Source organism: Budorcas taxicolor, chromosome X (genome assembly GCF_023091745.1).
Source record: "Budorcas taxicolor isolate Tak-1 chromosome X, Takin1.1, whole genome shotgun sequence".
NCBI classification, from domain to species: domain Eukaryota; kingdom Metazoa; phylum Chordata; class Mammalia; order Artiodactyla; family Bovidae; genus Budorcas; species Budorcas taxicolor.
This window is the reverse complement of record NC_068935.1, coordinates 125,139,790-125,163,653: the sequence shown is the minus strand read 5'-3', so window position 1 is coordinate 125,163,653 and position 23,864 is coordinate 125,139,790. Positions and strand designations below refer to the sequence as shown.

The 23,864-nt window shown below is 41.2% G+C and overlaps 1 protein-coding gene across 1 annotated transcript in view; it reads right to left on the bottom strand.

Annotated features, from left to right (window-relative positions):
• The window catches only part of MAP3K15 (mitogen-activated protein kinase kinase kinase 15), a 145,149-nt gene that overhangs the window by 62,539 nt on the left and 58,746 nt on the right, over positions 1–23,864 (bottom strand). Inside the window, exons 5-6 of the mRNA XM_052662827.1 lie at positions 23,691–23,859; positions 21,572–21,678 (exon numbers count right to left, since the gene is read on the bottom strand). Coding sequence (XP_052518787.1) covers positions 21,572–21,678; positions 23,691–23,859 — 276 coding nt within the window. The remainder of the gene's footprint in view (positions 1–21,571; positions 21,679–23,690; positions 23,860–23,864) is intronic.

Sequence of the window (23,864 nt, the reverse complement as noted above, 5' to 3'; positions counted from 1 at the left end):
AGTACCTAAAACAGCCTTTCTCAACTGGGGTTCTGCTAGAGAAACCCTAGAGAAAATTATTTGATTATCTGAGTGACTATTTTCTCCATTCTCCCAAGGATGATACATAGCACCATTAAACATGTATGAGTGTATTCAGTTAATACAATGAATGCCTTAGGTCTTAATTCTCTTGGAACCCAACCTGGGCTAAGAAGGGCTAATCTAGACACTTGACATCCTTCTGGAAGCCTGCAATAATTAGGCTTCTATTTCAACTCAGACTTTCTCTATTTTCTATCTTGGTCTTGTCCTAATACATTGAATCCTTCCTCTCTTTGGCCATAGAATCCAACTTTACCAGCCTACAAACTAGATCACTTGATGAACAGCCTACCCATGATATGCTTTAATTTTTAAGAGCCAACAGCTACCAACTCAACTCAAATTTACTAAAGCATTTAAATAATTTCTAGAGTCTGTTGTGAGAAAATGAAAACAATTAAAGCTTTAATGTAGCACAAAATTTCTATAACTGTTATGAGCCAACTTTTGAGGTGTTCAGATTCTGAAAAGAATGTACTTAACTCTTTTAAATACTTAATTATTGATTTCAGTCCAAGTTTGTTTGGTTGGTTTTCTTTAGATCAATTACATCAAGATTTCCCTTGAACTTTTTCATTAACTTGAAACTTACCCCTGTTACTCACAACAAAAGGTCTTTTGAGGATAAACAAAACAAAGAATCAAACATTTGCAAAAAGTAAAAAGCAAAGGGATTTTCAGCTTAAAAGCCACTTTCAGATAGGTGCTAAATAGCTAATCCCTTTGGTGGTTAATAATCAGTTTTCAGATCTGCTTATTATTTTCACATCCCAAAGTATCCAAGAATAAGCCTACAGATAAATACTTCTGTGTATAATCAGTCCAGCCACATCTGTTTCTGATAACAAGACCATTTCACAATTTAAGAGTGGATGTTAATGAAGACAGTAGGGTCTCAACTTTGGGTGCATACTAGAATGACCTGGGGAGCTTTAAAAACCTTGCTGTCCAGGCTGTACCTCATACCAATTAAATCAATCTGTGGAGATGGGATTCAGGCATCAGTATCTAATACTGGACAGTCTGATTCAGTATGTCTTCTTCATTGCTAAATCCACTGATTAATTCTCAGCCCTTGTCTTTGACCTTCCAGCAGTATTAGACCATTGAGTACTCCCTGCTCCTTGGACCACCTTCTTCCTTGGCTTGCAGAATACCACACTTCCTAAATTTTCCTTCTACTTCAATCTAATTCTCTAGTTCCCATTCATTGCTCTGATCTTTTAACACTGGAGTGTCCCTAGGCACAATGCTTGGACTTTTCATCAGTAACTGCACCAGATCCCTTGGTGATATTATCCAGCATCAGGATTTTTCAAGCCATCTATATATATTCTGACGATGCCCCCATTTCTATCTGCAGCCCAGAGCACTTCCCTAAACTCCAGACTTATATATCCACTGCTTTCTAGGCATCTCACTTGCATGTCTAATACCTCAAACTTAGTGTGTTCAAAACAAAACTCTCAATTGTCCCATCAAATCTGTTCTCACAGTCATTTTCATCTTAATGATGGCTGATCCATTCTTCCTGTTACTCAAGCCAAAAACTTTGGAGTTAAGTTTCATTACTCTAACACCTTTTGTTCACTCAACAAAATCTGTTGGTTTTTATTTTAAACCATATCAAAAAATGGCCTACTCCTCATGAATTCTACAATGACCACCCTGGTCCAAGTCACCATCATTTTTTGCTTCCACCCTTGCCCCTCTACAGTCTATTTTCAACACAGCAGTCCAAGTGATCCTGCTAAACTCTAAGTCTGAACATGTCTCTCAAAACTTTCCATACAAATCATATATCTGATAAGAAGTTAACATTCAAAATATATAAAGAACAACAACAAAAAAAAAACCCACCAAAAATCTGATTTAAAAATGGGCAGAGGATCTCATAAACATTTTTCCAAAGAAGGCATACAGATAAGCTAACAGGTCCATGAAAAGATGCTCAACATCATTAGTCACTGGGGAAATGCAAAAACAATGAGCTATTACCTCACACTTGTTACAATGGCTATCATCAAAAAGACAAGAGATACAAATGTTAGTGAGGATGTGGAGAAAAGGGAACTCTTGTGCCCTGTTGGTGGCAATATAAATTGGTGCAGCCACTATGGAAAACAGTGTGGAGATCCTCAAAAGATTAAAAACAGAACTACTCTATGACCCAACAACTCCACTTCTGGGCATTTATCTAAAGGAAACAAAAGTACTAAGTCAAAACGATACCCACACTCCTGTGTTCATTGCAGCATACTTTACAATAGCAAAGACATGGAAAAACCTAAGTGTCCACAGACAGATGAATGAATAAAGAAAATGTGATGTGTGTGTGTATACACACATATACATACACACAAACACATACATACACATGTTCACAATGAACTATTATTCAGCTATAAAAAAGTAAGGAATGGATAGACCTTGAGAGCCTTATGCTAAGTGAAGTACATCAAAGAGAGAAAGAAAAATACTGTATAATCTCACTTATATGTGGAATCTAAAAATGAAAAACTGAATTCACAGGTATAAAGAACAGATTGGTGTGCCAGAGGGAGGGGGTGAGAGGTGGGCAAAACAGTAAACTGGGTCAAGACCACAAACTCCCAAGTATAAAATAAGTAAGTTTGGGGGATATAATGTACAGCATGATGACTATAATTACTACTACTATATTGCATATTTGCAAATTGCTAAGAGATATCTTAAAAGTTCTCATAACAAGAAAAAGATTGTTTATGTAAGGTGATGGATGTTAACTAGACTTACTGTGGTGATAATTTCACAATATATAGTGATAGTGAAGGCGCTCAGTCGTGTCTGACTCTTTGCGATCCCATGGACAGTAGCCAACCAGGCTCCTCCATCCATGGGATTTTCCAGGCAAGAATACTGGAGTGGGTTGCTATTTCCTTCTCCAGGGGATCTTCCCGACCCAGGGATTGAACCCAGGTCTCCCACATTGTAGGCAGACGCTTTACCGTCTGAGCCACCAGGGAAGCCACTCACAATATACATATATTGAATCATTATGTTGTACACTTGAAACTCATATATATATGTCAATTACATCTTTTTTAAAAAAAAATCCCCCCAGTGGTTCCCATCTCAGAGCAAATGTCAATTCTCTTATGAGGCCTGACAAGGTTCTGTAAGATCCGGTCCCCACTGTTTCTCCAACCTCACCTCTTACTACCCTCTCCCCCGACCATCACTTGCTCTGCTCTAGCTGCTCTGATGTTCTACATGCTGATACCTCAACTTGGAGGGCTCTTCCCCCACAGTTTACATAATATGTTCCCTCATCTCTTCTTGATCTTTTTTCCAAGTTGCTCTCTAATAAGTGAGGTCTTCTCTGAGCACTCAACTTATTGCCATCTCCTGGACTCACTGCCCCTCCTTATCATCCTAACCTGTTTTCATAATTTTACTTATTTTTAAATTATCTCCCCCTACTTAAGAATATAAGCTCCAAGATGGAAGGATTTTGTTATTTTGTCTATTTTCTGCTGTGCCCCAGGGCTTAGAACTGGATCTGCTAAAAAGAAAAAGTGTCTATTAAAGAAATGATAAACTGAGCAGGACTAAATGTACTGACATGGAGAGATCTCCAAGCACTGACTGCTAAGTGAACAAAGAAAATAACAGAACATCTCCTGCATGGTCTTGTATTTTAAAAACCCTGTGGTATGACAGTTTAGTAGCATGTAAAAGCTGACAAAATTATCTGAAAGGACATACACCAAACTGACAAGAGAGGTTATTTCTGGAATACAAGTGGGATCACAGATTAGAATTACAAGGGACAACTGCTTTAAATGTATTTTTTCAATTTTTCATAAGGATACATAAACATATTCACGTATTACTGATGCAACAAAATGCTTGGAGTAAAAACAGAATACTGCACTAGAAATATATAAAGCTAGATTCCAGTTATTTTCATACCATGCACTATCCATCTGAATTTGGAACAAGGTACTTGCCCTTTCTGTACCTCAGTTCTTCACTTGAAGAGTATGTTTGGCTTTGCTTGCCTCACAAGGTTACTGTGAGCCAGAGGTCTGCCAGAGCACTGGTTTGTCACGAACTGTCCTCTTTGCCTCTCTGTGTTCTATACTGTGTGTCTGTGAGAGAAATTTTATAGAGTGGGAGACAGAGTTCCAAAATAACTTTCTTCTAAGCCAGCTCTAAGAATTAAAAGCAAAAGGTCTCATTAGAGTGGTATGCTTTTCAGAACAAACTTTTCCTTAGGTTGCCCATGAAAACCCTTTTTCAGAGACTTCTGCTTCTTATCAGGATGTAGGAGAATGTGACAGGCCTTCAACTCCTGGGGTAACAATAAAAACACAGACGATATAAAAACTATACTGAATGAAAGGAAGAACTACCTTAATTAAATAAATTCCAGAGAAAAACGGACCTTTCAGAGTGAGCAGAGAGCTGAGATAGCTTCCATAGCTGGGAGCCTGCTCCAAGTACTGATGAATGGAAGAAAGAGGCCTTCATAGAGAAACTTCACAAAGACGAGGAGACCATCAGCCAAGCTTTGAACAAGATGATGGGTGATGGGACAAAATGGGATCTGGAAGGGTCCCCAAGCAAACACAGATCACTTAGTGTGATAATGCTCTGGCCTCACACCCACCCCTGGAATTCTGCCAAGAAAGCCACAGTGAATGAAAGGCCCAAAAGTAGAAGGACACCACGGAAATTCTCACAGCACTGATTCTGGGGCTCCGCCAACACTGAATCCAAAGATACCAGAAAGCAGCCCCACACCTTCTCTGCTCAAATACTGAGAGAATCAAAAAGGCAGCAGAGGGGCAAGAGGTTTGGGTTGGGCTAACCACAAGTAAACTGAGTCTAGCTAAAAGGAGGGTCCATCATCAGATAAATGGATAAAGAAACTGTGGTACATACATTCAGTGGAATATTACTCAGCCATGAAAAGGAACACATGTGAGTCAGTTCTAATGAGGCAGATGAAGTCAGTCAGAAAAACAAATAATGTATATTAATACACATATATGGAATCTAGAAAGATGGTACTGGTAAACCTATTTACAGGACAACAGTGGAGACACAGACATAGACAACAGACTTATGGACATGGGCGTGGGGAGGAAGGAGACAGTGGGATGAATGGAGAGAGCAACATGGAAGCATATATACTACAATGTGTAAAACAGACAACCAATGGGAATTTGCTGTATGACTCAGGGAACTCAAACCAGGGCTCTGTAACAACCTAGAGGGGTGGGAAGGGAGGGGAGGTGGCAAGGAGGTAAAAGAGGGAGGGGACACATGTATACCCATGGCTGACTCATGTTGATGTATGGTAGAGGCCAACACAACATTGTGAAGCAATTTTCCTTCAATTAAAAATAAATAAGTTAGGGAAAACAAAAAGGAAGGTCCATTCCCAACCCAGCTACCCTTCAGGAGAAATATGAAAAACATCAGTCATACATGTTCATTGCCAGACCTAAGAGAGGGCTCAGACATTCAGGCCAATAAAACAAACTGAAATTATATGTCAGTCTCCACTGTTCTTGTAGATAAAATGTCCAGAATATAGTAAAATTATGAAATAAGCATAGGAGCAAGAAAATGTGGCCCATAACTGACATGAAATAATTAGCAGAACCAGATCCAGGATTGACTATGACTGAATTTAACACACAAGAACTTTAAAGCAACTATTGTAAATATACTATGTATATAAATATAATGCATGTGTACATGTGAAATGAGAAGGTATTTTGTAAGAGAAATGGAAACTCTCAAAAACCAAATGAATATAAGTCCTAGAACTGAAAAATTCAGAAAAATTTAAAAATAACCATTGAATGGGCATAACATCAGATTTGGACACTACAAAAGAAAGGATGAGTGAACTAAAACACAAGTCAATTGAAATTATCCAAATGGGGCTGGATGGTGAGGGGAAGTGACTATGAAAGGGCAACTCCCCTCCCCCCCAAAAAAGCTGGATGGGTAAAACATTCTATATCTTGATTGTGGCAGTAGTTACATGGGTGTATTTATTTGGCCAAAGTCATAACATTGCACCCTTCAAATGGGTGCAACTTCTTATATGTAAATTATTCCTTAATTACCTTAATAAAGTTGACTTTAAACTACATAGAAACGGAGTCGTGTTTCTGATAGTTCTGTCCTGCAGGCCACTCACTGGCCTGTTTGCCCTCATATACACTTTTGTTTTCCTCTGCTGTGCTCTGCATCACAGGGGGCTGACTCCTCTAGGCCCTTCCCAGGCCCGCAAGTTGGCTGATTACCAGCAATGAATGAATAGCCAATGGGAGGAACTGGTGGATGAGCAGCCAGAGGAGGCGAAGAAGCCAGAGCCCTTTTTCCTTCTTTCCGTGTTTTGTGTGGTGGTTTTAGCAACCAGCTGCATCTCTTCTTTACACCAACTCTCAACATGCTGGCTCACCACAGTTCCAGGTGATCCTGGCTCCTGGGTTCTGGTAACATCACCTCTTCCCTGTGTCCCTCCGGCCAAGGGAGAGATGGGACCTGCTTCCTGCTGATGCTAATTTCTGAGCTGCCTCAGTTCCCTGTTTGCCTTCACAGCTCTTCCGTCACCTGTATAACCAGTTTCCTGTATTATGTTCCCTATGTTCTAAATAGTTAGAGTGGTTTCTGTTTCCTGGTTGTATACTGACAGATGCACAACTGCCACAAGAAAGCAAGTGTCCTCTTCCAGCCAGATGCCTCGTATTTACATACAGAGAAGGATTGGTTGAGGCAACCTGTGTTTTAGTGTGAGCAATGCCTAGAGCCAGAGAAAGATACGAACCAGAATGGTTGTGTTTCTCCTCTACAAATGGGACCTAGTTATGTAGCAGGGCAGAACCACTATTCAGTCATCTCACCTGTGCTCCCATCATCCCACTTTTCTCTGTTTCTGGGACCACAGGACAGTATCTGTGAAGACTGGGCTCTAGGTGGGCTGGCAGGCCCTGATGAGGAGCTGGGCGTTCTCAGGCTAGCTTTCCCATTCTCACAGAGGCCATAGAGGCTGAAGTGTGTTCCTGCCTGAACTTGTGGTTTTCTCTCTGATACACTCCCAGTGATCTCCACACAGATGGATCCAGTTCAACTTTATTCCTTATTTACAAGTTGTAGCAGAGACTAGGATGTGCTCACTAAACCCCATCTATTTCTTTTCCCCTGGACGCTCAGCCATACTACATTTCCCAACTTCCCTTGAAGTGAGGTTGGGCTATGAGACTGGATTTTGGTCAATGAAATATGCTAACAACTAATGATCATCACTTCCTGACTAGACTCATACAGATTTTCCTGGTACAGTCAAAAAGCAGAAATGTAAATGTCCATCAACTGATGAATGAATAAATAAAATGTTGTCTATCAGAACAATGGAATATTAATCAGCCATAAAAAGGGAAGAAGTACTGACATACGTTCCTAGAGAAGGAAATGGCTACCTACTCCAGTATTCTTGTCTGGAGAATTCCATGGACTGTATAATCCACGAGGTCACAAAGAGTCGGAAATGGCTGAGCAACTTTCACACACACACACACGCTGACATATGCTACAATATGGATGAACCTTGGAAACATTTTACTAAGTGAAAGAAGCCAGTCACAAAAGATCACATATTATATGGCTCCATTTATATGAATTATCCAGAATAAGCAAATTTAGAAGCAGAAAGTAGCTGAGCAGTCTCTGACGGCTAGGGAGTGAGGTGGGGGAATAGGAATCAACTGCTAATGGATGGCCAAAATATATTAGTGGTTGTTTAGGGCAGGGAGGGAGGCTAGCGGAAAATGGGGGGGTGACTGGTAATAGATTCAGGGTTTGGGGTGCAATACCCAGATACTCATATAGATATCGTCCAACTATATACCACAGTAGTGATCATTTAGTCATATATTCGTTCAGCCACTCAATGGATGGAAATGTTCTAAAACTTGTTAGTATAATGGTTATACAACTCTGAGAATATATTAAAAAACCACTGACTTGTATACTTTAAATGGGTGAATTGTATGGTATGTGAATTGTGTCTCAGTAAAGCAGTTACAAAACCCACAAAACATCCCTGGCAATTCACCATGGTTGCTCTTGTCATTTGTCTGAAAGGAGATCTGAGGAACTAAGGAGAGCAGAGCCTGAAGACGGAAAGAGATTGGGTTATCAAGCAATCACCAAAAGAAGAGACTGCCGAAAGAGGATGCACTCACCTTGGAACGCTGTGTAAATGAAAATATAGTTTCATTGTGTTAAGTCAATGAAGCTGTGACTCCATTTGTTCTAGCAGTTACCCTACCCTGACGTGATACACCAACTGACAAGTCACCAACACTAAGAAGGCATGGGTTTCCTTGGTGAGAAAGAGCAACTCCCCTCTGAATCTGCATCAGATCTCACTTCCTCACTGCTGACCCTGACCTAGCCTATGCAGCCCTAGAATTTCCTCAGTCCCCTGTGTTGGACCCTTCCTTACTTCAACTAGTGTATCTTTGAATGGTGGTATTACCAGTAACTGTGTTTTTATATACCTCTATACACTGAAGATGTATTACTTACTTGTCTTTGTTTTTATGCAAAAGAAAAATAAAATCAATCTGCTTTCTATCACCAAATCCTTAACTGTAGCACCCAAATACTCACATGGATCTCTTCCAACTTATATACCACAGTTGTGATCATTTAGTCATATCTTCATTCATCCACCCAATAAATACTTACTCAGCACCTACTATGTGGTACAGGGTAGACAGTGACCTAGTATACCATGGCCCCTATTCCCCTCAGGCTTACAATCGGGGAAGGGATGATAAATATTAAACAAGTAAACACAGAAATGTGAGTGCTATGAAGGAAAAGAGCAAGTGCTATGAGAATGAACAGCAGCATCGTTTTTAGGTTTGGTATTCTTTCAGAAAGAGACATTTAAACTAGACCTTGAAGTGCCATTTGTGACAACATGGATGGACCTAGAGGGTATTATGATAAGTAAAATAAGTCAGAGAAAGACAAATACTGTATGATTTCACTTACAGGTGGAATCTAAGAAGACAAATCAATGTAACAAAATAGATATAAACTCACAGATATAGAGAACAAACGGGTGGTTGCCAGAGGAAAGGGGTGAGGGAATGGGTGAAATAGATGAGAGAGATTAAGAGGTACAAACTAAATTCCAGGTGCAAAATAAATGAGTCATGGGGATGAAATGTACTGCATTGGGAATATAGTTAATAATTATGTAATATCTTTGTATGGTGACAGATGGTAACGAGATTTATCATGCTTATCATCTTGTAACATACAGAAATATTGAATCACTATGTTGTACGCACGGAAATAACAGTGTTCTAGGTCAATTATACTTCAGTTTAAAAAATGACACTGGGTGGAAATGCATCAAAATGCTAATGGAGGTTATATCTGGGGGGTGGGGATTATGAATGATTCCTATTCTTTATGCTTTTAGTTGCCTGCAATGAACACATATTGACTGTAAAATTAGAAAGAAGGCAATAAATGCAAAAAAAAAATAAAGAAAAGATCAAATGTCAATAAACAAACAAGACCCTGAAGGATAGTCAGACTCAGGTAACAATGAGCATTCCAGACCAAAGAAACAGCTTTAACAAACACCCACAGGGGATAACAGGCTGCTCCTCTTAACAGCTGAAGGCAGGTGACAATGGCTAGAGGGCTGTGAACTAGGGGAAGCAGGATGGGAGGAAAGGCAGGGCCAGGCTTCTCAATCAAGGGACTTCTACTGAGAAGTCACTAAGTTTCACATTTTACTCTGAATGGCTCTCCCAGATTCTAGTTCTTCCCAAGAAGCCTTCCCCAAATACCATCGTTTAAGATGACATAACAATGGTGGTTGGGATTCTCTGCTGGGAAGTAGAAGGACAATTAACATTTATGCAGCATCTCCTGTGTCCTAGGAACTATGCTTTTTTCCTTATGATATTCTTTTTTAATTTTTAAGACCATCTCATTAATTCCCATCAACCTCATTTCTTCCACAGTGGTTCAATCCATGGTTTTGTGGGCTATAAACAGCAGAGTCGTTTTGAAATATTTCTCAAACCATTCCAAAATTAAATGCTTTGGACAAAGTTAAATGCTTTAGACAACCAACTCCCAGTCATTTAAGAGCTATGGGCAGCATAAGTACAATGGAATATTACTTAGCCATAAAAAGAATGAAAACAGGAACAGACTCACAGATTTTGAAAACAAATTTATGGTTACCAAAAGGTAAGCATAGGGGAGGGGCAGGGATAAATTAGGAGCCTGGGATTAACACACTACTATATATAAAACAGATAACCAACGAAGACCTACTGTATAGCACAGGGAACTCTACTCAATATTCTGTGATAACCTATATGAAAAAAGAATGACTATATGTATAACTGAATCACTTTGAAGTACACCTGAAACTAATTGTTTTTTCTTTTTTGTCACCAAGTCGTGTCTGTCTCTCTGTGACTCCATGTCCTGTAGCCCACCAGGCTCCTCTGTCCATGGGATTCCCCAGGCAAGAATACTGGAGTGGGTTGCCATTTCCTTCTCCAGGGGATCTTCCTGACCCAGGGGTCAAACCTGGGTTCCCTGCATTGGCAGGCAGATTCTTTACCACTGAGCCACCTGGGAAGCCCCACACCTGAAACTGATACAACACTGTAAACCAACTGTATTTCAAAATTTTCTTTTTAAGAGCTATGGGCTGGGAAAGACTGAAGGCAAAAGGAGACGAGGGCAGCAGAGGATGAGATGGTTAGATAGCATCACTGACTCAATGGACATGAATCTGAGCAAACTCTGAGAGAGAGTGAAGGACAGGGAAGCCTGGCGTGCCGCAGTCCATGAAGTCACAAAGAGTCGGACATGACTTAGCGACTGAACAACAACAAATTGGCAACTTTGGGGCTAAATTATGAGTAGTTTTTCTTATTAGTTATAATTTCTACAGACTATGCCAGTAAGTCACTTTGTCACTTGCTATACTGTCTCCTGCAATCTGTTTTCCCAGGAGGTACAGCATGATGATTTATATACATATACACTGTGAAGCGATTACCACAATTAAGTTAGTTAACACATCCACCATCTCACATACTTCTTTGTGTGTGCTGAGAACACATTCCCACCAACAGTGTTCCCCTTTCTCCACACTTTCACCAACACTTAGGAGGTATCATGGTTTTGATTTGTATTTCCCTGATGATCAGTTACGGTGAGCATTTTTTCATGTATCTCTTGGCCATTTGGATGTCTACTTAGAAAAAAATGTCTATTCAGGTCCTCTGCCGATTTCTTAATCAGATTGTCTTTTCTATTGAGTTGCATGAGTTCTTTATATGTTTTAGATACTAATCTCTTATCAGATAGACGGTTTGCAAGTAATTTTTTTCCCACTCTGTAGACTGCCTTTTCATTTTGTTGATTAGTTCCTCTGCTGTACAGAAGCATTTTAGTTTGATATAGCCTCAGTTGTTTATTTTATTGTTAATGTTGCTTTTTTGTCTGTGCTTCTAATGTCATAGCTAAAAAAAATCAGTGTCAAGACCAATGTCAAGGAGTTTTTCCCTACGTTTTTCTTCTAGGCATTTCACGGTTTTAGACCTTAGATATAAGACCTAGATTCATTTCAAGTTAATTGTTGCTTATGATGTAAGGTGAGGGTCCAATTTTATTCTTTTGAATGTAAATATCCACTTTTGCGGGCTTCTCTTGTGGCTCAGCTGGTAAAGAACCTGCCTGCAATTCAGGAGACCTGGGTTTTATCCCTGGGTTGGGAAGATCCTCTGGAGAAGGCAAAGGCTATCCACTCCAGTATTCTGGCCTGGAGAATTACACAGACTGTATAACTCATGGGGTCACAAAGAGTCAGACACGACTGAGTCACTTTCACTTGCAATATTGTACCCAAAGGGCTTCCCTCATAGCTCAGTTGGTAAAGAATCCACCTGCAATGCAGGAGACCCCGGTTCAATTCCTGGGTTGGGAAGACCCCCTGGAGAAGGGATAGGTTACCCATTCCAGTATTCTTGGGCTTCCCTTGTGACTCAGCTGGTAAAGAATCTGCCTGCAATGTGGGAGACCTGGGTTTGATCCCTGGGTGGGGAAGATCCCCTGGAGAAAGGAAAGGCTACCCACTCCAGTATCCTGGCCTGGAGAATTCCATGGAGTGTATAGTCCATGGGGTAGCAATGAGCTGGACACGACTGAGCCACTTTTACCCACTTTTCCCAACACCATTTATTGAAAAGACTATCTTTTCTCCATTATGTAATCCTGATGCCCTGTCAGAGATTAGTTGGCTGTGTATGCATGGACTTATCTCCTGGGCTCTATTCTGTTCTACTGGTCTGTGTGTCTGTATCATTTTGCTAGTATCATACCATTTTGATTACTATACCTTTGTAATACATATAGTTTCAAATCAGGAAGTATGATACAGCTTTGTTCTTCTTTCTCAAGATTGCTTAGGCTATTTGGGGGTCTTGTGTGATAAAATTCTATATGAATTTTAGGTTTTTTTTTTCCTACTTCTGTGGAAAACGCAGTTGGGATTTTGACAGAGATTCTATAATATTTTTATATCATACTAGGTAACCTCCCCATTTGAATTAAGAAGTGAAAGGAGAAGATAAATGAAGAAGGAACTGAACTTTTATTAACAGCCATCTAGCTGCTGGGAGCTATGCAGGCCACTTGCATATGGTTTATCTATTTTAATCCACACCATAGGATTGTCATCCTGGTACCTTGTCAACATCATATTGCTGGTAAGTGATTCAAATATCAAAGCAAATGCTCTTCTCACAACCCAGAATGACTCCCTATAAAGCAGTGGTCTCCCATCAGGCTGGTTTTGTCCCTAGGGGACACCTAGCAATGTCTGGAGGCACTTTTGATTGTCACAACTTTGGTTGAGGGGGGTGGCTACTGGCATCTAGTGTAGAAGGACTGGGAAGTTGCAATACATAAGACGGCCTCCCAAACAGAATTATGCAGCCTCAGATGTCAGTAATGCAAAGCTGAGAAACCTGCTGTACATTAATCAACTCTGAATTGACTAAACACATTATTCTTTCCCCTACAAATCTCTACATTCAAACAAAGTTTGTCTCATTCAAAATCATCACCTCAGAGGACCATGTACTTACCCCAGCAACGTTTTCATGCTAACAACACTTTTATCGGTACTGCTTTATGAAATTTCTTCCTTTAAACTATCTTCTTTGGTGGCACAATCTCTGCATTTTCCAAGTAGTTTTGATATTTAGAAATGGTCAAACATTTTCTCTTAAACTTAGTAAAAATACAGATGAATAAACTACACAGTAAGAGTCAGTCACCGCCAAGCACTAGCTTCATGCCAGGATTACTCTCTGGAATGCTTCCTACATGGTAAATGTTAGTACCCATTTTACATATGAGGAAGGTAAGGCTTCAGGAGATTCAGTGGCTTGATCATGGCCAGGAGACTTAAGTATAGAAGTTGGAATTCAAATCCAAATCTGTTTTCCTTCAAAGCCCAAAGTAATGATACTAATTTCCTATAGGCCATGTTAGCTGACAAAACAATGCTGAAGGAGAAAAATCTTCCCCCACCCAATGATACAATGGTATTCTGAATAATGGCAGCGTTGTCAAAGGCAGAGTACTGCAGCATGATTAATTTGAAGAGTACAAGTTCACTTGTCTATGTAAGTTCAAGTGTGTAATATGTACACATGTGATCACATTTTTAAATCACTCATTAACTTGAGTCACTGGTAATGAGCTCTCTCCTTCTTTAGCACAAATCCCTTCCACTGACATACAAATAAGTCAGTAAATGAAGGAAAGACAAAAGAAAGGGAATTACAGCAGGAATTTGACAGAAAAGGAAGATAACATACGCTCAAGGATACCAGCAGGGAGGAAGGAGGACAGATAGAAGAGATAACTTCTCTGGATAAAAATTTTTCAAAAGGAAAATATGTATTATCAGCCAGGCCACTGCTCAGAAAATATAAGATCATCTATTTCTCAGAAAAAAATGCAATTGGTCTTTTGGTATAAAAAGTGTTTACTATGAAAGTGGCTTTAATATTCAGCTACTGTCTAATGCCCTCATCATACATGAAAAAATGAGACATAAAAGTATGGCCCAACAGATGCTGAGTAAATTAGGTTGAATTCCATCTACAGGTTTTATAGAGCAAATATATCCTTCCCAAAGGATCAAGGAGTGCCTGGTACCCTTGCCAGCTAGACCTCTAGAACGTTCCAAAGCATCTTAAACACCTAAGATGATATCACCATCCTTAGCATCTTAAATACTTAAGATCATCTCTTATCTTTGCTTTTCTATATAGTTAAAGGTTTCTATATCTGTAAAGAAAATGGTTTAGCTTTGCATGTTTTTTTTTGTATTTTATAGAATATAAGATGTCATTATTTGATGGCTCAATAAGAAAGAAAAAAAATCTATTAACTAAATCATGACCAAGTATTATGAGGTCACCAATTTTAAGATAACAAATTTCAGCATTACTTTAAAAATATAAAAAATTCTGCATCTTAGAAAGGAAGAAATAAGATACATGGAATTATCTTATATGCTATTTTTATGTCTTGCTTCTTTGGCCTAACATTATATGGGGCTTCCAGGTAGCGCAGTGGTGGAGAGTTCGCCTGTCAATGCAGGAGATGTGGGTTTGATCCCTGGGTTGGGAAGATATCCTGGAGGCGGCGGCGGCAACCTGCCCCAGTGCTCTTGCCTGGAGGATCCCACGACACAGGCACTTGGCAGGTTGCAGTCCATGGGGTTGCAACGAGTTGCACACAAATGAGCATACACGGACACACACACACACACACAAAGTATGGCCCTACAATTCCAAGAGGCCTATGGCTTATTTTAGTTGCCAAAGAAAATAGAAGCTCAAGCTTTCTGGGCAGAGTTCCCTTGATTATGCCATGATATGAAACCAGTGTATGTAGAAAACTGGGTTGAAACTGGGGAGTTCTGGTTCCCAAGCTCTTATTGACCAGCTGCTTTATTCTGGGCCCTTGCCTTTCTTTCTCCTCTCTAAAATAAAGGATTGAGACTATATGATTCCTTATAAATGCATAGCTTCTGTGGTTCTCTGCGTTGCCAGAAAAACAATCACCACAAATACGTATCCTTCTTTTTGCAACATGGTTTTAGGTCCCTGGAGGCAAATGGGCTAGGAAAGTAGTGCTAGTAAGTCAGACACAGAAAGACAACTATCGCATGACATCACTAATATGTGGAGTCTAAAAAAATGATACAAATGAATTTACTTACAAAACACGAATAGTCCCACAGAGATAGAAAACAAATTTATGGTTACCAAAGAGAAAGGGGGGGAGGGATAAATTAGGAGATTGGGATTAACATATAGATACTACTATATATAAAATAGATACAAGGACTTACTTAATAGAACAGGGAACTATACATATTATAATAACTTATAATGGAAAAGAATCTGAAAAAGAATATATATGTAATATGTAATCACTTTGCTGTATACCTGAAACTGACATAGCATTGCAAACCAACCATGTTGTTTAGTCGCTAAGCTGGGTCCAACTCTTTGCGACTCCATGGACTATAACCCGCCAGGCTCCTCTGTCCATGGGATTCCCCAGGCAAGAATACTGGAGTGGGTTGCCATTTCCTTCTCCAGGGGATCTTCCCGACCCAGGGATCAAACCCACATCTCCTGCATTGGCAGGCAGGTTCTTTACTACTGAGACATCTGGGAAGTCCCTGTAAACCAACTATACTTCAATTAAAAAAGACAAAAAAAAGTAGGGTGATGTCATCATTTTCCTACCCTTTACAAACATGTAACAAAAATGGTTCTTTATCTAAACACATGAATTAATATGGTGAGATCACACAGTGAACATAAACAAAAGAAAGAAAAGGAGGCTGGCGGTTACTGTAGAGACACAAGTTCTCTCCATCCCTCCACCTGAGCAGAGGCCTGGCTGGGTAGCCCAGAGGTTAAGGATGAGCTGACTGCTGTAGGTTCTGGAACAAGCCTGAAGTCCCTTTGGTGTGTGCCGGATTCAGTATCATTCATCTTATATTCCCCTACACATGTTTCTAGGGCCCACAGAGTTTCTTCCTCCCTCCATCCTTAACTTGTTCACAGAGCGATACATCAGCGATTCCAATACACATATCACACATTCAGTCCCCCTTCCACTTTGCTGAATAGTTCAATGTCGCCAGGGTCGGCAGTCTGGGCCCAAAGATGCAGGGAGTAGAATAAGAGTATACTCCCGCTCTCTGACAGGCCAATTTTGTTGTTTTCAAACCCTGGACTTTGATTCTGTTGTTGTTCTTCCAGACCATGCATCTGCCTGCTGCCTTGATCCCTAGTTGGATCTTCTAGCTGCCTTAGCATATCTAATGAAGTCCCGTCTGTAAAAGTAACAGCCAGTAAAAACTGTTCATAAAGGTTCTGTGCCACTGGGAGGCAAGCAATTTAAGTGCTCAGTGGAAATGGGAAGTACCTTTGACTGGGCTTCTGAATGCAGTGAAGGGGAAGCTGTCAGGAAAAGATGCCAGTTCAAGGCAGCATAATACAGGAGCCCTTGGCATCTGACAGTGCAATCATTCATCACTGTCAACCTTTAGTAACGCTAATGGCCATGATTTGTTCCACTTCCTAAGAGTTAAAGGTCAACTGTAATGCAGGAAAATTCATTATTTGTTCAACACTGATATTCCCCTTTATAAACACACAGTACCTCCATACACTTTCTCAAAACAGTACATGATGCCAAGTCCTACTGTGACTCTGCTGATGGGTGGCCAAGTTATAGCTAAAGCAAAGATTCAGGACCAGACTGCATGGATACATGAGGCAAATATTGCAGTTCCACAGAAAATCCCTCTTTGGTTGGAGAAAATGAAATTCTTGGCAATGAGGGGCCTGACTGGCCTCAATACATATTTGTGGTGATTTTTTTCCTGACAGTGAAGAGAACCACTGTCTAACAGGACAGAGGTCCCCAGCGCCCAGGATCTAATGCCTGATGATCTGAGGTGGAGCTGATGTAATAATCATAGAAATAAGGTACACAATAAATGTAATATATTTGAATCATCCTCAAACCATCCCCCCCAACCCTGCTCCATGGAAAAGTTGTCTTCCATGAAATGGGTCCTAGGTACCAAAAAGGTTGGGGACTGCTGTACAGGGGACAATCAGACTAGAAGGAGAAGACCGATCATCAGGAAGGTGGTTGTCCAGAGAATAATCCCAGCCATTCCGCCTCCAAATGGGAAATGTGTATCATCTTGGAATCACTTTATCTTGCCATGCCGGGTTCTCCTAGATACTGATTTTCCATTTCAGAACACGTTTTATTCTTTTATTACTTTGAGTGGATGGTAATCAGACTATTTCATTCTGCTTGACAACTGGTACCTCTACTTGGTCCAGGAAAAGACTTGGTGGTGAGTGATTTAAAAAGCCCTCTTAGTTTCAATTTAACGAGCCATTTAAAAAAATAGCACTTATGGTATGCCAGGCATTCTTCCAGAAACTTCACCAGGGATAACTGATTAATTCTTTTAAGTCAAGGATCGACCAAGTATAATTTAAGAATAAATTATATTTAAGATAAATTATACTTAAATATAATTTATATATTATCTTAAATATAATTTATTCTTAAATTATACTTAAATAAATTTATATATTAAGAATAAATTATAATAATAAATTATATATAGTTAATGTATAATTAAGTATAAATTATATCTATCTCCCCACTACTCTGGGGGGACAGAGTTATAGAACTTCCTTTTCAGGTTTAAGGAAGATGCCCATCCCCATGTTCCCCGCCTTGGGATGCTGAGTTTAAAGACTGCTGGGGAGAGAGAAGGCATATTTTCATACAGACCATGGAGCTCCTCCACCAAAACGAGTAAAAATCCTGACTACCACTGCTTGCTGGCTGCCTGGTGGCTCAGAATCTGATAAAGAATTTGCCTGCAATGTGGGAGGCCTGGGTTCAGTCCCTGGGTTGGGAAGATGCCCTGGAGAAGGGAATGGTTACCCACTGTAGTATTCTTGCCTGGAGAATCCCATTAACAGAGGAGCCTGGCAGGCTACAGTCCATGGGGTCGCAAAGAGCTGGACACAACTGAGCGACTTCTCTTAACCACTGCTTGCAGGTGTCTAGTACAGTAGGACACAAGCATGTGCTATGTGCCCAACAGAAATGTGCCCAGAGGTGTGCAAAGGCCACATATAAATGCTAATAGCAGCACTGTTCTCAGTACCCTCAAACTGGAAACAACCTCGTCTGCCAGCTGTGGAATGCATAAATCACTTGCGGCACATCCACACAGCAAAATACTCCACAGCAAGGAGAAGGAATGAACCACTGACACCGTAAACAGCATGGGCGAATCTCAGAAACACGACACCGAGTGTAGGAAGCCAGGCACAAGAGTACACACTATGTGACTGCTGTTTAATTGCTCAGCCGTGTCTCACTCTTTGTGATCCCATGGACTGTAGCCCGTCAGGCTCCTCTACCCATGGAATTCTCCAGTGAGAATACTGGAGTGGGTTGCCATTTCCTTCTCCAGGGGATCCTCCTGACCTGTGTCTCCTGCATTGGCAGGCAGATTCTTTACCACTGAGCCACCTGGGAAGCCCATACTGTGTGATTCCATTTATACAAAGTTCAAGGACAGAAAAAACTCATCTCTGGAGACAGAGGTTGCAATATATGAAGAGTGGGGGCCTGTAGAGGGGTGGGGACTACCTGCAAAGGGGAACAAGGGAACTTCCAGGGTGGGAAATACTTCATATTTTGATAGCCGTGTTGTTTACATGTGTATATCTATTTATTAAAACTCATGTTGTATAAAGATCTACACACTGCACTGCCTGTGTGCTTTATATACTTCAACACAAAAAAGAGATGTTCCCTCATATGCGTTACAAGAATCCTGAAGCCACAGATTGTGTGGCTGCTGCCATGCAGGTGCTGCCAGTGGCAAGTCCACCATCTACAGCTTAATCCAGCTGCTGCAGCAAAGCCAAGCCTCTGAGAAATCAGATGCAAGTGTCCTCTAACTCGGTCCCCATCAACCCTCACTGTACTCATTCCCTAAGGAAGATGTTTGCCACGGAGGGTTGATAAGAAGGTGCCAGAACTCTGATTCTCAAGCCACATTTGAATATCCTCAAGTTTTGGTGGTGTGATTCAAACATGAGCGATTCCTAGCCCCAGCAGCAAGTGGATTTGCATGTAGCTCTCACTATGTTCACCCAATGCCACCCCACTTCCTGTATCTTATCAGGGAGGAAGAGTAACTGTAGGACTAAGATGTTTAGGCAGCTTGGATTTTGTGAGATTAGATGCATCAAACTCCTAGTTCTTCTCCACATGGCCACTCAGTGAGAGACTCTATTTCCCAGCTTCCCTTATAGTTAGATAGGGGTCATGACTGTGCTCTCACCAACAGAATGTCAGTGGAAGTGGCCCATGCAAATTCTACTTGCTTTAAAGGAAATGGCTTAACTGGGCTTCCACACTACTTCTTTCATCAGGTTGGAACAAAGAGTAAAGCAGTGACCGAGTTTCAACTAGAAGACAACAACACTCTTGGGAATGAACGAGCTACAAAATGGGCAGAAGTTAGGTCCCTGAACAACTCTTATGCCACTAGCCTGGTCCACTCACCTCTAGACTGCTATGTGAAGGAGAAATTTCAATCACTGCATTTGGGGTCTCTATACTGCAGCATCTTAGCTGACACCCCTAGCAATAAGCTTTTGAGGCTCAGGGTCTCCAGAGAGGAATTTTCAAGTCTCACATACTCTACCTAGCCCAGGAAATCAGATTGCACCAGTACAGGAGGACAGCAGCCCTCTTCCCCGTCATTCAGTGTTGATCCTGTTGTTAAACTAGCCCCCTACCTGCACAGTCCATGAGACATTTTCAGCTCCTCATTGGTATATACCAGTCCTGTCACAACACAGTCCCACCCTCCACACTCTGCCTCACTGCACACATTTGCTGCACCTATAGCTTGTATTCTGGAGGTCCTCTGAAAGCATATGCACATGAAGAACTCTCTGCTCACGCTTCTGGCCACATGGAGTGGCCTCTTCCTCACCCCCATCCCGCGGTCTCTCCCGCCCATGAGGCAATTCTTACTAAATCTTCAAACCCCAGCCCGAAAGACTCCCGAGAAGCCTCTTGAAAACCCCAAAGCACAATGACTTCCTCCCTCTACTATGCTGCGGTATTCATGAAGACATTTATCACTCTGAGCTGTCGGGGTTTAGGTACACGTCTGACCTCACAGCTAGAATATATGCTCCAAAGACAAAGTCCCTAAAGGTTAAGATCATGTCATGTCTATTTTTTTAACTTTGGCATTCAGTCATGATCTGGCTCATACTCAACAAGGGTTGAATGAAAGAAGGAAAGAGAATTTAAGATGCTCAACATCACTCATTATTATAGAAATGCAAATAAAACTACAATGAGGTATCACCTCACACTGATCAGAATGGCCATCATCAAAAAGTCTACAAACAATAAATGCTGGAGAGGGTATGGAGAAAAGGAGACCCTCCTACACTGTTGGTGAGAATGTAAGCTGGTACAGCCACAATGGAGAACAGTATGGAGGTTCCTTAAAAAGCTCAAAGCAAAGGTATGATATGACCCAGCAATCCCACTACTGGTCATATACCTTTAGAAAACCATAATTCAAAAAGACAGATGTACCCCAATGTTCAATGCAGCACTATTTATAATAGCCAGAATATGGAAGCAACCTAGATGTGCATCAACAGAGGAATAGATAAAGAAGATGTGAGACATATATATATGATGAAATACCACTTGGTCCTAAAAAGGAATGAAATTGGGTCATTTGCAGTGATGTCGATGGACCTAGAATCTGTCATACAGAGTAAAGTAAGTCAGAAAGAGAAAAACAAGTATCATATATTAATATATATTTGTGGAATCTAGAAAAATGGTACAGATGAATCTATCTGAAGGGCAGAAACAGAGATACGGATGTAGAGAAGGGACATGTGAATACAGTGGGGGAAGGGGAGGGCAGGACAAATTGAAGAGAATAACAATGACATATATACACTACCACATGTAAAATAGCTAATGGGAAGCTGCTGTGCAACACAGGGAGCTCAGCCCGGTGCTCTGTGATGACCCAGAGGGGTAGGCTAGGGGGTGCGAGGGAGCCTCAAGAGGGAGGGGATATACGCATAGATATAGCTGATACACTTAGTTGTACAGTGGAAACTAGCAACATTGTAAAGCAATTATACTACAATTTCAAAAAAGAAGAAAAAGAAGCAAAATTTAACAGCTGGCCTGCTTCAAAACTCTATCCATATATTATCACTCTTACCTATTCAGTGCAAATGCATAGTGGAATTTAATGTTATGCTGGTCAGCCAAATCACACGTAGGCAGCATCTCCAGTGTTTCTACCAGCTTCACCATTGCATCGTAGTCCTGTTGGCAAGAGGTCCCAAGGTGAAAGAGGAAACGCAGCTCTTTGCAGGGTTTCTTAAACAGTTATAAACATGAGACCACCTCAGCATTTAAATATAGGCCCTTCCCTACAGGCAGCATTTAGCGAAGTTAAAGTCCTTAAAAGAAGAGCAATGAGATTAAAAACAACAACAAGATGGATGAGAGAAGACAGAGGAAGAATCCCTGCTCTTGGAGGTCACGAAAGGACCAAGGAAAGGAAGTTAGATTCAGAGACGATAAACGAATGAGCCAAGCAGCTAGGAAAAGCTACCACATTTTTAGTGTAGGAGAGTTATCGCCACTGGCAGGGTTGTGGGTTAAAATGAACTGGATGTAAATATATAAGAAATCTTACAGTCATTTGCCACGTAAAGGGAGGAAATATCCCAAGGCTTCCTATTTTGTCTGAAACATTCCAATTCATTTAAATCAGTTTTTTTTCAACCTTGGCACTTATTGACATTTGGGGGCTGGATCATTCTTTATGGTGGGGGCTGCCCTGTGTATCGTAGGATATTAAGCAGCACCTGTGATCTTGACCCACTAGGTGTCAGTAGCACTCCGGCCCCCCACCCCAAGCTGTGACAACCCAAAATATCTCCAGACACTGCCACATGTCCCCCGCTCGAGAACCACGGCTCTAAACTGCATAATTACCCAGGGAAAAATTGCTACCGTGTTCGTCTCGGCTGTATCCCCTGTGAGCAGTGCCATCTGTTACCCTTTCAGCCGACTCAGAATCACTGTTACTGGCCAACTTGTTGACAGCTGGCCACAGTTAGCAGACGAGGACTTCCCACTGAAATCTCACGCCTGTTTTGTGGCATTGCACTTTGATGCTGCTGCCCAAGGAAAGGGAAAGCAGAGTACTGCAAGAAGCTTCTGACTCGTCTTTGAGCCTGAGAGCCCCACCGAGGGAAGGTTATAAAGAGGAGAGATGCGTGAAAGCACGGGCAGAAGGAAGCCAGCCACTCAACAGAAGAAAGACCTCAAACAAGGTCCTTCCCATTCTCTTGTTCCATGGGGCATCGCTCAGTCAGCATAATTTCTAATAGCATCTGCTATTAAAATCAATTAGATGCATCTGTTTGTCACCGGGGCATGAGTTCCTTAAGTGGTTGACTCTTGTTCTTGGCTCAGGTCATAAATGGAAGCCTCTCTCGTCTAAAGACCTGTGGCCAACAACCTCCAACATGGCTTTGTACTGACAGAATTCTACAGGTTCTGTACACTGCTCTGTTCCTCCAAAGGGAAGGAAGACAAGACATCTTGGAAATGGCTCCACAGCATTAAACTTGGAGGGGGGAAATGATTGCTTTCCTCCATGGTACCATATTCTACAAACCCTGTCTTCAGGACTTTTCAGAAGTCTCTGTCCCTTGTCTTAGAATAAAGCCCTGCAGCTGCTGATTCCTGGAGATGCCTCTGTTACTCCTGCTCTCCCTTTCACTAACAGGTAGTGCTAAACAAAGAAGGAAGTGACAAAGGCCTAAAGGAAGTAGAAGAGGAGAGGCATTAAGAGCAAGGACAACAGAGCTGGTTGCCTCAGTTTGAATCTTGACTTTTGCCAACTACTGTGTGACCTTAGGCAAGTTATTTAGCTTCTCTGTACCTCATGTTCCTCGTTTTTAAAATGGGAATAATCAGACTGTGCGCCCCATAGGCTTCTGAAGAGGATTAAGTGAATTAGGACTTACAAAGGGCTTGGAACAACGCCTAGCACAAACTGCATATAAACTGTTAAATTCTGAACTCCTTTTACTAAGCAGTACCATATCTAAGAATTTGCTGGAGCACCCTTCTGACATGACGAAACCTTCTCCAACATTTCTACCACAAAAGATATGCGAGGTGACCTATGACCCAGCCACATTCCTATTTTGGCTATAAAACAGCTACCTAACCATACATCTAGTGTATGAGTACTTCATACGAGGAATTCTCCATGTCAGGGAAGAACCGTGTTAGCTTCAGATAAGCATATGGCATACCTGGATATCGCGATAGGACAGCAGTAAATTAATGACGATGTCTGGGGTCAGAACCTCAGTGTTATCCATGCGGAGTTTGATCCGAGCCAGCTCCTTGGCCAGTTCATCACCCTGGTATTTCTCTCTGGCTCTCCGGATGTCATTTAACAAGGTTTCTTTGTAATAAGCACTGGA